Source organism: Herpailurus yagouaroundi, unplaced genomic scaffold (assembly GCF_014898765.1).
Source record: "Herpailurus yagouaroundi ecotype Mexico unplaced genomic scaffold, PumYag 194, whole genome shotgun sequence".
Taxonomy (NCBI): domain Eukaryota; kingdom Metazoa; phylum Chordata; class Mammalia; order Carnivora; family Felidae; genus Herpailurus; species Herpailurus yagouaroundi.
In genome coordinates, this window is record NW_024412425.1 from 2,945,058 (window position 1) to 2,960,751 (window position 15,694).

A 15,694-nucleotide genomic window follows, 5' to 3' on the forward strand; every position below is an offset into this window, starting at 1 on the left:
ATAAGGGAGCATTATGAGCAATTCTACTCACAGAAACTCAACAACTTAGAAGAAATGGACCATTTCTTATAAACCATGAACTAACTAATGCATCCAAGATTAAATAAATAATATGAATAGTAAAGTACAACTACTTAAGTTAAATTCATAGTTTGTTTCTAATTTTGAAATAGCTTTATTGAGATATAATTTACATTCCACATACTTTACCCTTTTAAAATGTATTATGTAATAATTTTTGGTAGGTTACATTACCAACTTTTTACAAGTTGTAAAATATATACAACATAAGATTGCCATTTTCACCATTTTTAAATGTACAATTCAGCAACATTAGTTATATCACATTGTTGTGCAACTATCACTGCTATTTCTAACCTTTTCGTCACCTCAAACAGAAACTGTAACCATTAGGCAATAACTCCTAATAACTTCTAATCTACTTTCTATGAAAATCTATTAATTTGCCTATTCTTGATATTTCATATAAGTGGAAACATACAATACTTGTTCTTTTGTGTCTGGCTTATTTTACTTAATGTAATGTTTTCAACACTAATCCATGTTGTAGCACGTGCAAGAATTTCATTTCTTTTTGTGCCTGAATATTATTCCATTGTGCATATATGCCACATTTTGTTTATTCTGTTGATGGATACTTGAGGTGTTTCTACATTTTGGCTATTATGTATAATGCTGCAATAAACATTTGTGTACAAGTATCTATTCAAGTCATTGCTTTCAATTCCTTTAATACCTGAGTGGAATTGTTGGGTCATATGGAAATTCTATATTTAGCTTTTGAGGAACCACCAAGTTATTTTTATAGGAACCACACAATTTCTAGCAATATCTGAGCATCCCAATTGTTCCATATCCTCATCAACAGTTGTTATTTTTTAATTTTTAAAATAGGGATCCTAGGGGGCCCCTAAAAGCCTCCAACTTCAGCTCAGGTTGTGAGATTGAGTTTTGAGTTCATGAGTTCGAGCCCTGCATTGAGCTCTCTGCTGTCAGCACAGAGCCTGCTTTGGATTCTCTGTCTCCCATTCTTTCTGCCCTTTCCCCCCACCCCCTCAAACATAAATAAAAACATTTAAAAATAAATTTAAAATAGGCATCCTAGTAGGTGTTTAGTGTATTTTTCATTTCAGTTATTGTACTTTTAAGTTCCACAACTTCTTTCAGCTTTTTCAGCATATTTAGGACAGTTGATTTTGTTTCTTCATTCATCTGGTTATGGACATTTGGGATGTTGGCTCAGGTGCATATATCCTTATGATTGTTATGTCTTCTTGATGGATTAGCCCTTTTTGATGATAAAGTGTACCTCTTTGTCTCTGGTAATTTTGTCTTAATGCCTGTTTGATCTGACAGTATAGCCACTCCGTTTCTGTTATGATTGCAGTTTGCATGGTGTATCTTTTTCTGTCCTTTTGTTTTGAAATTTGATATTTGAATCTAAAACGTATATCTAGTATATAGTTGAATCATATTTTTAAATTCTCTGCCAATCTCCACCTTTGCCTGGGGACCTGTATATACTCTTTCTCACCTCCAGGAAGAAGTAGGCAGCCTCTTATTTTTGCTCACTCAGTCTGTGCTGAGCTGGGAATGGGGGGTTGTGGCATCTATCAGTTGAAACCATTGTTCTGTTTTCCCAAAGGTAGATACACTGTGCCAGACCTCTCAGAGCTGTAAGACTAAGTCAAATGCCAAGTCGTTGGACGGCCCTAGCAACACTGGAGTGTTGGACACACAGATCAACTCTTTTCTTCCCCATGGGAAAGCTGAGGGCTGAGGGCTTGCTTTATGTTGAATAGAGGTAAGGATTAATGGTATCTACCAGCCCAACCCACCATCTCTGTTATCTACCCAGTGGCTAGATTTTACTGGACCTGTCAGAACTCCACAACTGGCAAGACCGAAGTCAGTGTTCTGGGAGCTCCCAGGAAATTTAAGGTACAGAATGTGTAAAATATCCCCTTCCCCACCCCACCCCACCCCCAGGTGAAGCTGGTAGCCAGGAGTCTCTCACTGATCATATGATGTTGTACCATGTGCCTGGACTCTGGTGGAAGGGTGTCCCATATCTCCCTATGGGTTTTGATGAGTCTGGCTTTGAATTCTCCCTAGGTGCAGAGGCTTTCACTCAGTTTTTGGATTTCTCACAAAGGGAATTTTTCCATGAATTGCTGTATCAGTGTGTTTGTTAGAGGAGAGAGGGCCTAGGACATCCAATTCTACCATCTTGCTGACATCTCATTTACACAGAACGTGCTTTAATTTTGTCCACAGGTCATTGAGGCTCTTTTCTTTCAGTCTTTTTCTCTCTGTGCTTCATTTTTCCAAACATATTTTCAAGTTCACTGAATTTTTCCTTCCTCCTTTTAATCTCCAATAAAATTTTCTTCTCAGATATTTTTCTTTTATAGAAGTTCCATTTGTATCCTCTATATCTGTCCTCATTATGTTGTGGATTTAAAAAAATTCTTAAGCAGAGGCACCTGGGTGGCTTGGTCAGTTAAGCATTTGACTTTGGCTCAGGTCATGTTCTCGTGGTTCATGAGTTTGAGCCCTGCATTGGGCTCTGTGCTGACAGCTCAGAGCCTGGAGCCTGCTTCAGATTCCGTGTCTCCCTCTCTCTACCCCTCCCCCATTTGTGCTCTGTCTCTCTCTCAAAAATAAACATTAAAAAAATTAAAAATGGGGCGCCTGTGTGGCGCAGTCGGTTGAGCGTCCGACTTCAGCCAGGTCACAATCTCACGCTCTGTGAGTTCGAGCCCCGCGTCGGGCTCTGGGCTGATGGCTCAGAGCCTGGAGCCTGTTTCCGATTCTGTGTCTCCCTCTCTCTCTGCCCCTCCCCCGTTCATGCTCTGTCTCTCTCTGTCCCAAAAATAAATAAAAAACGTTGAAAAAAATTAAAAAAAAATTAAAAATTCTTAAACATATTAAGCATAATAGCTTCTTTAGTAATTTTGTACTGATACCATTTCCCCTGCCATTTTATTTGGCCAACCAATTGATTTTTTTCTGGTTTTGTGTCACGTGGTGGGGGGCTTCTTTATACAGATAATGAACATTACGCAATTTACATTGTTGAATGTGGCTATTGTTACATTTATTTTAGAGGGAGAAGCTTTGCTCTGTAGGCAGCTGGGTTACTTGCTTGATTCTTTTAAAACTTTAAAAAAGCAGTTTAGGACAAGTCTAAAGTGCTTTAGAGATGGTTGACCTCTGTTCCTTATGTGTGACTCTTTTGGGCTATCTACTAAATGGTATGGGTGATCATCAGGATCAGAATTAGAAACATCTCTGCCCTGTGTCAGCTCTGGGCATTTTACAACTTGCAGCTCTCTGATTACACTTTGCTCAGACTTGTAGAATCACAACCTACACATGTACTACTTAATGTTAGGAAAGACTGAAGAGGACCCTTTCACACATTTCTGAAATTCTCTGCACAGCTTCCTTCTCTCTGGAACTGCTCTGCAACTTCCAGGAACATCAGTCTCTTTGATCTCAATCTTCTCAACATAGACCAGCATGCTCAGTTTGGGATAAACCTTTTTCATTATCTAGAATGTATCTCCAGGTAGGAAGTTGGTGTGATCATACTGCTCACTTAATTTGTATCTTTCTTGTTGAGGATCACAGTCGCTGTTTAAACCTGTTATTCCATCATGGCTCCTTTTGGCTTTATTTTTTGTTCCTGGTGATGGTATAGGGAATGAGCACTCTCATACTTTAATGATGAGAATGTAAACTGACTGTTTCAAAACAGCATAATCTATTAAAACAAATGTAAAATGTATACATATTTTGACTTAGCAGTCTAATCTGTAGGAATATATTCTGTAGAAATAAAAACACAAATATGCAAGAATAAGCATATAAAGACATTTATTGCCTGGTTTGCAGCAACAAAGAAATAACCTGAATATTCAATCTGGAGAAAATAGAGAGGATATATCATGGCATTGCTGTTACCATGTTTCTGTTTTGTTCTGTAGGCATTTTTAAAAAGACAAAAGCAAGTGTACAAGAGAAACAGCAACCAAATGTAATGAGCAGATGTCTTTTAAATCCTGACTCAAATAACCCAACTATAATCACTAATATCTCAAAAATTACTAGATATTAATTAAGTCCTTATCTGTTCAAGATACATACTGAAACATGTAGAGGGGAGATGATAAAATATACTGGTTTGGGTACAATAGGGAAGATGGCGGCGTAGGAGGACGCTGGGCTCACCGCGTCCTGCTGATCACTTAGATTCCACTCACACCTGCCTAAATAACCCAGAAAACCGCCAGAAGACTAGCTTGGCTCTCCGGAGCCAAACGTAGACAAGAGGCCCACGGAAGAGGGTAGGAAGGGCGGAGAGGCGGTGCATGCTACATGGACTGGCGGGAGGGAACCAGGGCAGAGGGGCAGCCTGCCGACAAAGCAGAGCCCCCGAGTCTGGCTTGCAAAAGCAGAGGGGCCTGACGGAGTATATTCTGACAGCAAGCGGGAATTAATATCTGGGAGGTTATAAGTTAACAGCTCTGCTTAGAGAGTGGGAGGGCTGGAGGACAATGTGAGGGAGAGTTGTTGAGCCCCGGATGACAGAGCACAACTTGGCAGGGAACAAAGGCGCTGGCCAGCGCCATCTCCCTCACCCATCCCCCAGCCAAAATCCCAAAGGGAACCAGTTCCTGTCCAGGAACTTATGTGCACCGTGCAAACACCCAATGCTGTGTTTCTACAGATCCATCCCTCTGGCGGTGGGTCTGACTCCCTCCCGGTGCCACAGGGCCCCTCCTGAAGCGGATCACCAAAGGATAAGCGAGCTGAGCCTGCTCCTCCCGCCCCTGTGCACCTTGCTGATCCACCCCAGCTAATATGCCAGATCCCCAGCACCACAAGCCTGGCAGTTTGCAAATAGCCCAGATGGGCCACGCCACCCCACAGTGAGTCCCGCCCCTAGGAGAGGGGAAGAGAAGGTACACACCAGTCCGACTGTGGCCCCAGCAGCGGGCTGGGGGCAGACATCAGGTCTGACTGAGGCCTCACCCACCAACGCAAGTTATTCAAGACAGCACAGGGGAAGTGCCCTGCAGTTCCGCACCACTCCAGGGACTATCCAAAATGACGAAACGGAAGAATTCCCCTCAAAAGAATCTCCAGGAAATAGCGACAGCTAACGAACTGATCGAAAACGATTTAAACAATATAACAGAAAGTGAATTTATTTCCATTGGATGTTCTTTCCTGCTTTGTCAAAGATGAGTTGGCCATACGTTTGTGGGTCTAGTTCTGGGGTTTCTATTCTATTCCATTGGTCTATGTGTCTGTTTTTGTGCCACAGAAAGTGAATTTAGAATAATAGTAATAAAATTAATCGCTGGGCTTGAAAACAGTATAGAGAACAGCAGAGAATCTATTGCTACAGAGATCAAGGGACTAAGGAACAGCCAGGAGGAGCTAAAAAATGCTATCAATGAGCTGCAAATAAAATGGAGTCGACCACAGCTCGGATTCAAGAGGCAGAGGAGAGAATAGGTGAACTAGAAGATAAAATTATGGAAAAAGAAGAAGCTGAGAAAAAGAGAGATAAGAAAAATCCAGGAGTATAAGGGGAAAATTAGAGAACTAAGTGATACACTAAAGAGAAATAATCTACGCATAATTGGTATTCCAGAGGAGGAAGAGAGAGGGAAAGGTGCTGAAGGTGTACCTGAAGAAATAATAACTGAGAACGTCCCTGATCTGGGGAAGGAAAAAGGCATTGAAATCCAAGAGGCACAGAGAACTCCCTTCAGACAGAACTTGAATTTATCTTCTGCACAACATATCATAGTGAAATTGGCAAAATACAAGGATAAAGAGAAAATTCTGAAAGCAGCTAGGGATAAACATGCTCTAATATATAAAGGGAGACCGATAAGACTTGTGACCGATCTCTCTACTGAAACTTGGCAGGCCAGAAAGGAATGGCAGGAAATCTTCAATGTGATGAACAGAAAAAATATGCAGCTGAGAATCCTTTATCCAGCAAGTCTGTCATCTAGACTAGAAGGAGAGATAAAGGTCTTCCCAAGCAAACAAAAACTGAAGGAATTCGTCACCACTAAACCAGCCCTACAAGAGATCCTAAGGGGCATCCTGTGAGACAAAGTACCAGAGACATTGCTACAAGCATGAAACCTACAGACATCACAATGACTCTAAACCCATATCTTTCTATAATAACACTGAATGTAAATGGACTAAATGTGCCAACCAAAAGACATAGGGTATCAAAATGGATTAAAAAAAACAAGACCCATCTATTTGCTGTCTACAAGAGACTCATTTTAGACCTGAGGACACCTTCAGATTGAAAGTGAGGGGATGGAGAACTATTTACCATGCTAATGGAAGTCAAAAGAAAGCTGGAGTAGCCATACTTATATCAGACGAACTAGACTTTAAACTAAAGGCTGTAACAAGAGATGAAGAAGGGCATTATATAATAATTACAGGGTCTATCCATCAAGAAGAACTAACAATTATAAATGTCTATGCGCTGAATACAGGAGCCCCCAAATATATAAAACAATTACTCACATACATAAGCAACCTTATTGATAAGAATGTGGTAATTGCAGGGGACTTTAATCGCCCACTTACAACAATGGATAGATCATCTAGACACATGGTCAATAAAGAAACAAGGGCCCTGAATGATACATTGGATCAGATGGACTTAACAGATATATTTAGAACTCTGCATCCCAAAGCAACAGAATATACTTTCTTCTCGAGTGCACATGGAACATTCTCCAAGATAGATCACAAACTGGGTCACAAAACAGCCCTTCATAAGTATACAAGAATTGAGATCACACTATGCATACTTTCAGACCACAGTGCTATGAAGCTTGAAATCAACCACAGGAAAAAGTCTGGAAAACCTCCAAAAGCATGGAGTTAAAGAATACACTACTAAAGAACAACCAGGCAATTAGAGAAGAAATTAAAAAATATATGGAAACAAACGAAAATGAAAACACAACAATCCAAATGCTTTGGGATGCAGCGAAGGCAGTCCTGAGAGGAAAATACATTGCAATCCAGGCCTATCTCAAGAAACAAGAAAAATCCCAAATACAAAATCTAACAGCACACCTAAAGGAAATAGAAGCAGAACAGCAAAGACACCCTAAACCCAGCAGAAAAAGAGAAATAATAAAGATCAGAGCAGAAATAAACAATATAGACTCTAAAAAAACTGTAGAGCAGATCAATGAAACCAAGAGTTGGTTTTTTGAAAAAATAAACAAAATTGACAAACCTCTAGCCAGGCTTCTCAAAAAGAAAAGGGAGATGACCCAAATAGATAAAATCATGAATGAAAATGGAATTATTACGACCAATCCCTCAGAAATACAAGCAATTATCAGGGAATACTATGAAAAATTATATGCCAAAAAACTGGACAACTTGGAAGAAATGGACAAATTTCTAAACACCCACACACTTCCAAAACTCAAACAGGAGGAAATAGAAAGCTTGAACAGACCCATAGCCAGTGAAGAAATTGAATCAGTTATCAAAAATCTCCCAACAAATAAGAGTCCAGGACCAGATGGCTTCCCAGGGGAGTTCTACCAGATGTTTAAAGCAGAAATAATACCTATCCTTCTCAAGCTATTCCAAGAAATAGAAAGGGAAGGAAAACTTCCAGACTCATTCTATGAAGCCAGCATTACTTTGATTCCTAAACCAGACAGAGACCCAGTAAAAAAAGAGAACTATAGGCCAATATCCCTGATGAATATGGATGCAGACATTCTCAATAAGATACTAGCAAATCAAATTCAACAGCATAGAAAAAGAATTACTCACCATGATCAAGTGGGATTCATTCCTGGGATGCAGGGCTGGTTCAACATTCGCAAATCAATCAATGTAATACATCACATTAATAAAAGAAAATATAAGAACCATATGATCCTGTCAATTGATGCAGAAAAAGCATTTGACAAAATTCAGCAAGCTTTCTTAATAAAAACCCTCGAGAAAGTCGGGACAGAAGGAACATACTTACACATCATAAAAGCCATTTATGAAAAGCCCACAGCTAACATCATCCTCAATGGGGAAAAACTGAGAGCTTTTTCCCTGAGATCAGGAACACGACAGGGATGTCCACTCTCACCACTGTTGTTTAACATAGTGTTGGAAGTTCTAGCATCAGCAATCAGACAACAAAAGGAAATCAAAGGCATCAAAATTGGCAAAGATGAAGTCAAGCTTTCACTTTTTGCAGATGACATGATATTATACGTGGAAAATCCGATAGACACCACCAAAAGTCTGCTAGAACTGATACATGAATTCAGCAAAGTTGCAGGATACAAAATCAATGTACAGAAATCAGTTGCATTCTTATACACTAATAATGAAGCAACACAAAGACAAATAAAGAAACTGATCCCATTCACAATTGCACCAAGAAGCATAAAATACCTAGGAATAAATCTAACCAAAGATGTCAAAGATCTGTATGCTGAAAACTATAGAAAGCTTATGAAGGAAATTGAAGAAGATATAAAGAAATGGAAAAACATTCTGTGCTCATGGGTTGGAAGAATAAATATTGTCAAAATGTCAATACTACCCAAAGCTATCTACACATTCAATGCAATCCCAATCAAAATTGCACCAGCATTCTTCTCGAAGCTAGAACAAGCAATCCTAAAATTCATATGGAACCACAAAAGGCCCTGAATAGCCAAATTAATTTTGAAGAAGAAGACCAAAGCAGGAGGCATCACAATCCCAGACTTCAGCCTCTACTACAAAGCTGTCATCATCAAGACCGCATGGTATTGGCACAAAAACAGACACATAGACCAATGGAATAGAATAGAAACCCCAGAACTAGACCCACAAACGTATGGCCAACCAATCTTTGACAAAGCAGGAAAGAATATCCAATGGAAAAAAGACAGTCTCTTTAACAAATGGTGCTGGGAGAACTGGACAGCAACATGCAGAAGGTTGGAACTAGACCACTTTCTCACACCATTCACAAAAATAAACTCAAAATGGATAAAGGACCTGAATGTGAGACAGGAAACCATCAAAACCCTCTAGGAGAAAGCAGGAAAAGACCTCTCTGACCTCAGCCGTAGCAATTTCTTACTTGACACATCCCCAAAGGCAAGGGAATCAAAAGCAAAAATGAACTATTGGGACCTCATGAAGATAAAAAGCTTCTGCACAGCAAAGGAAACAATCAACAAAACTAAAAGGCAACCAACGGAATGGGAAAAGATATTTGCAAATGACATATCGGACAAAGGGCTAGTATCCAAAATCTATAAAGAGCTCACCAAACTCCACACCCGAAAAGCAAATAATCCAGTGAAGAAATGGGCAGAAAACATGAATAGACACTTCTCTAAAGAAGACATCTGGATGGCCAACAGGCACATTAAAAGATGCTCAATGTCGCTCCTCATCAGGGAAATACAAATCAAAACCACACTCAGGTATCACCTCACGCCAGTCGGAGTGGCCAAAATGAGCAAATCAGGAAACTATAGATGCAGGAGAGGATGTGGAGAAACAGGAATGCTCTTGCACTGTTGGTGGGGATGCAAACTGGTGCAGCCACTCTGGAAAACAGTGTGGAGGTTCCTCAAAACATTAAAAATAGACCTACCCTATGACCCAGCAGTAGCACTGCTAGGAATTTACCCAAGGGATACAGGAGTACTAATGCATAGGGGCACTTGTACCCCAATGTTTATAGCAGCACTCTCAACAATAGCCAAATTATGGAAAGAGCCTAAATGTCCATCAACTGATGAATGGATAAAGAAATTGTGGTTTATATACACAATGGAGTACTACGTGGCAATGAGAAAGGATGAAATATGGCCCTTTGTAGCAACATGGATGGAACTGGAGAGTGTCATGCTAAGTGAAATAAGCCATACAGAGAAAGACAGATACCGTATGTTTTCACTCTTATGTGGATCCTGAGAAACTTAACAGAAACCCATGGGGGAGGGAAGGAAAAAAAAAAAAAAAAGAGGTTAGAGTGGGAGAGAGCCAAAGCATAAGAGACTCTTAAAAACTGAGAACAAACTGAGGGTTGGTGGGTGTGGGAGGGAGGGGAGGGTGGGTGATGGGTATTGAAGAGGGCATCTTTTGGGATGAGCACTGGGTGTTGTATGGAAACCAATTTTACAATAAATTTCATAAAAATAAAATAAAATAAAGTATCTTAAAAGATTAATAATAATAATAATAAAATAAAATATACTGCTTGGCTTTAAAACATTCCAGGAAAAAATATTTGGAAGATTAACAAGAAAGGTAAAATAGAAGTGATTATTAAAAATATGTGATGCAATAAATTTCATATATAAATAAAAAAAAAAACAAATGTATATACAAAAAAAAAAATGTGATGCTCGGTGTCTGGATGGCTCAGTCGGTTAAGCGTGTGACTCTTGATTTCAGCTCAGGTCATGATCTCACTGTGAGATTGAGCCCTGTGTTGGACTCTATTGCTAAGTGTGGAGCCTACTTGGGATTCTCTCTCTCTCTCTCTCTCTCTCTCTCTCTCTCTCCCTCTGCCCCTCCCTGCTCGCTCACTCTCTCTCTCTCTCTCAAAATAAATATTGAAAAATGCAATGTTGTATGTTATCTATACTTGAATTAAAAAATAAAAATAAAAACGTGATGGGTACATGTCTGTTCATTTTACTATTCTATTTTTGTTACGTTTGGTATGTTCTACAATAAAAAGTTAAAATAAAACAAGTTACAGATGAGTGGGTAGCTATCTCATTAAAACATACTTTTGTTAGACTCAAATGTGGACCATATTTGAGAATAGAAGGAAACATGACAAGATGAAAACCAAAGTTTTAACAGTAGATGGATGAGCAATAGTGAATGTGATTCTTTTTAATTTACACTGTAACTTTGGTATGGGGTAAACTTTGTTACATAACTTTGTAAGAGGAATGTAGTGACCTTTGAAAAGAATTGTATGCATGTAGGGAAAATAAAGCTTAAATTGAACAGGTATGATGGTATCAGTACACCTCAAAGTAGCAACTAAGGCAGTATAGCAACCACAACCTGTTTGTCTTTATGAATTCTTTGATTAGTGTACATTCCTATCCCCTCACCATTACCTCAATAGGGAAACTCTTAGTTTCAAAATGATTTATGAAATAAAGTACTGAGATAATATTCATTCAAGTTTCATATTAAACCATCTTTTTTAAAAAGTTTTTTATTTATTTTGAGAGAGACAGAGATAGCGCAAGTTGGGGAGGGACAGGGAGAAAGGGAGACAAAGAATCCCAAGCAGCCTCCCCGTGTGGGACGTGGGGCTCAAACTCCTGAAACTGGGAGATCACCTGAGCCAATACCAAGAGTCTGATGCTTAACTGCCTGGGCCACCCAGGCTCAACAGTCTTATAACAACAGCATCAAGAATAAAAATCTAATTAAATCAATCTAGATGATGAGAGAATAGGGAAGGGGTTGTGAAAACTTGAGCTAGAGGGACTCTTCTTGTATAGTGTACTGATTAATTTTAGAACACAAAAGTAACTGCACCACCCACTAAATTTCACTAACTTCCATAATGCCTTAAATTTTCTCTTATAATTTTTCTTTTTGGTCAGCAATGGATTTCTCAAAGTGTGTTCATAACCCAAAGATAGTAAATATTATGGAGGGGAAAGAATTCATGGTCAGGACTGGGAAACTGTGTTGAATAATGGTAATATTTTCTTTATTGCAGGTCTTCTTACAACCTTTTAATTCGGCTTGCTCAAAGTGTAATTCATTGGCAATAAGGGAATTTGGTTATGTACCACAATATGCAATGAGACAGAGTCCTCTCCTCCAATGGTATTTTGGAGATTATTATCTCTTCAACATATTTTGGAGAGTCTGGTTCAGAGTATTTTCTAATAGGCAAATATGTTATATGCCAAATATATGTCAATGAATTATGATCAATGTAGCAAATAATATTTTAGGGGCGCCTGGCTGGCTCAGTCAGTTAAGCGTCCAGCTTCAGCTCAGGTCATGATCTCACAGTTCGTGAGCTTGAGCCCTGCATCAGGCTCTGTGCTGACAGCTTAGTGCCTGGAGCCTGCTTCGGATTCTGTGTCTCCCTCTCTCTCTGCTCCTCACCAGTTGCACTCTGTCTCTCCCTCTCTCAAAAACAAATAATAAACATTTTAAAAAAATTTTTTAAAAGATGAATTTAAATTACATTTGGGAAAACTGATCAGGACACTTGAAAGGGCCAGAAGCATCATTTACCCCACTTAAAACAATGGAAGTAGGCTCTGAAATGTGGGCATCTGAAAATTTACTCTTCAACATATTATCAGATACAGATAATGAGAAAAGCTGTAGTTAGTAAATTTTGTTTTGATTTCTCATTTAAGACAGTAATAATTTACATAGTTTTATTTTAATGGAGCCACTTGGCTATAATTTTCTTGATAAAAAATTATCTTTCCCTTAAAGAAGTAATTAGAAAATGTAGTAAAATGACTTCTGCTTCTGGAATTTGCTGTAGAAAAATGACCTCCCCTTGATTTTATAAAAAATCTCTACAACTCTAAAGGAATTTCTTCCATAGTTTTTTTGCAGTATGAATTATCTGGTGCAGCAAAATTTATGAGCTCTAAAATGGAGGCCTTTCTGCCTTTATGATGTCCTAAAGCTTCTGTCACAGAATAAATTATCTGGTGTTCAAAAAAGGATAGATGGTAAAACCAGACCAAACCCAAACAAGAAACAGAAAGGGATAGATGGTAATAGAATGCTTATATCTTACTGTATTCTAAAATATTCCTACCCTTTGACTTCTCTAATAGCATATAATAATGATAATACCAGTGATAATAATAGATACTGAGTATCAGATGCTGTCCAAAGGGAGTTACATGTGTTTAATCATCTATAATTCAATCCATGTAATATCATTACATTATTTTACACAAAGAAGCTGAGGCACAGAGAGGTTAAGTAACTTTTCAAATTTCACAGGAAATGGTGAAATAGAGATGGTACTCAATAAAGGATATATTTCAGATTACATTCCAAGGCTATAGAGATTGTTAAAATTGTTTAATAGGGGGTGCCTGGGTGGCTTAGTTGGTTAAGTGTCTGACTCTTGATCTCAGCTAAGGTCTTGATCTCAGGGTCGTGAGTTCAAGCCCTAAGTTGGACTCTGTGCTGGGCATGAAGCCTACTTTAAAAATAAAAAATAAAAAAATGAAAATGAAAATAAATGTTTACTGTGTTTCAGAAGTTATTTCTGCATTCATTAATATAGGCTTTCTAAAAATGAGTTCATTATGAGCACAAGTCAAAGGATGTCCTACATTCATTACGAACATAATATGGGTTCTCTAATATTCCAGAGGTGTTGAATACAGTTGAAGCCTTTCTTATATTAAATCATATTCAAAGCTTTTTCAATTATGAAGCCTCATATGTTGAGTAAGTTGTGAATGACGTCTAAAGTCTTTACCACATTGGACACATGCATAAGGTTTCTCACCAGTATGGATCCTTTGATGTAGAGTAAGTTCTGAGCCACGACTAAAGGCCTTCCCACATTCCTTACATTCATAGGGTTTCTCACCAGAATGAGTTCTTAGATGTTCAGTAAGATGTGAACCACGAATAAAGGCCTTCCCACACTGCTTACATTCATAGGGTTTTTCACCTCTATGAATTCTCTGGTGCTCACTAAGTTGTGAGCCATAAATAAAAGCCTTGTCACATTCCTTACATTTGTAGGGTTTCTCACCTGTATGAATTCTCTGGTGATATGTAAGTTGTGTGGCACGAAAAAAGGTCTTCCCACATTCCTTACATTCATAATGTTTCTCACCATGAATTTTCTCATGTTGAGTAAGATATGCACCACGAATAAAAGCCTTTCCACACTCCTTACATTCAAAGGGTTTCTCACCTGTATGAATTCTCTGATGTTCACTAAGCTGTTTGCCACAAATGAAGGCCTTCTCACATTCTTTACATTTGTAGGGTTTTTCACCTGTATGAATTCTCTGATGTTGAGTAAGATTAGAATTAGAAATAAAGGCTTTTCCACATTCTTTACATTTATAGGGTCTCTCACCTGTATGAACTCTCAAATGGTAAGTAAGTTGTGAGCCACGAAAAAAGGCCTTCCCACATTCTTTACATTCATAGGGTTTCTCACCTGTATGGATTCGCTGATGTTCATTAAGTTGGGAGGCACATAAAAAGGCCTTCCCACATTCTTTACATCTGTAAGGCTTTTCACCAGTATGAACTCTTTGATGATAAGTAAGGTGTGAACCAAGAATAAAGGCCTTTCCACATTCCTTACACTCATAGGGTTTCTCACCACTATGAATTCTCTGATGGTAAGTAAGTTGAGAGCCAAGAATAAAGGACTTCCCACATTCCTTGCATTCATAGGGTTTTTCACCACTGTGAATTCTCTGATGGAGAGTATATTGTGAACAATAACTAAAGGCTTTTCCACATTTCTTACATTCATATGGTTTCTCTCCTGTATGAACTCTCTGATGTTCAGTGAGCTGTGAACCACGAATAAAAGCTTTCCCACATGCCTTACACTGATAAGGTTTTTCATTAGTATGAATTTTCTGATGTTGAATCAGATCAGAACTACGACCAAAGGCCTTCCCACATTCCATACACTCATAAGGCTTTTCACCATTCTGAATCCTCTGATGTTGAATATATGTTGGCTTTTTGCTGAAGGTCTTTCTACGTTTCTTAACTTCAGAGTGTTTTTCTTTATTATGGCTTTTCTCATGTTGAGTAAGGCATGACAGGTAGCTGAAAGCTTGTTCATATTCCTTACATTTGTACAATTTTTCCCTGGTAGGATTTAGCGGATGAAGAGTAGGTGACACAGAATGGCTTTGGGTGGCCTTTTCTCCATAGGTAATTTTCATGTGCATGTAAAGTCCTTCCTGACTTCCCTGTTGATCCTCAAATTTGCCTTTGCCCTCCATATTATCTCTAAGACCATTGTAATCAAAATTATGGCTGATAGGTTTCCTCCTATTTTCCCATTGCAGTGATTCCATTTCATAAGCTCCCTTTTCTGGAGATGACTTTTTGGTCTCACAACTGGATTCCAAGTCTGTAAGATAACAAGAGAGCAAATTCCTTCTTTTTTTTTTTTTTTTTTTTTTTTTAACAAGGGGAAATGAAACTTCTAAAATAAAAATGATAGGTAAAATAAAAATTCTGATAAGAACAAATGGCTTAAACAGTGCTGAAATATTTTGTGCAATTAAAACAAAAGGCACAAGGAGAAAACATAGAATGAGGGGAGTTTATAGGGAATAAAGTAATTAGGAAAACAGTTTAAGTGTGTGGTTCTCAAACTTTGGAGTAGATTAGAATCCAACCAAAGAAACTTGTAAAATAACAAAAACACTCCCCTATAAACATTCAATCAAATGTCTAGTTAGATATCCAATCTACCAACAAGACCTACTACCTGTCCTATTAAAAGTTTATCAAGGGACGCCTGGGTGGCTCAGTTGGTTAAGTGTCTGATGTTGGCTCAGGTCATGATCTCACCTGGCTTTGAGCCCCACATTGGGCTCAGGGCTGACAGCTCAGGGCCTGG

At 38.6% G+C, this 15,694-nt stretch overlaps 2 protein-coding genes across 13 annotated transcripts in view; one reads left to right on the top strand and one right to left on the bottom strand.

The window, feature by feature from the left end:
- The window catches only part of ZNF790 (zinc finger protein 790), a 33,778-nt gene extending 31,221 nt beyond the window's left edge, over positions 1 to 2,557 (top strand). Inside the window, exon 6 of the mRNA XM_040445701.1 lies at positions 1,667 to 2,557. Coding sequence (XP_040301635.1) covers positions 1,667 to 1,670 — 4 coding nt within the window. The 3' untranslated portion in view covers positions 1,671 to 2,557. The remainder of the gene's footprint in view (positions 1 to 1,666) is intronic.
- The window catches only part of LOC121011357 (zinc finger protein 30 homolog), a 173,586-nt gene that overhangs the window by 103,730 nt on the left and 54,162 nt on the right, over positions 1 to 15,694 (bottom strand). For 11 of the 12 annotated variants that reach the window (XM_040445630.1, XM_040445634.1, XM_040445631.1 and 8 more), the window contains one exon: positions 12,372 to 15,199. In XM_040445630.1, the coding sequence (XP_040301564.1) occupies positions 13,506 to 15,199 (1,694 nt within the window). In that variant the 3' untranslated portion in view covers positions 12,372 to 13,505. Of the gene's footprint in view, positions 1 to 12,371; positions 15,200 to 15,694 lie in introns of those variants that run through there. The other variant, XM_040445641.1, reaches the window with a different exon arrangement.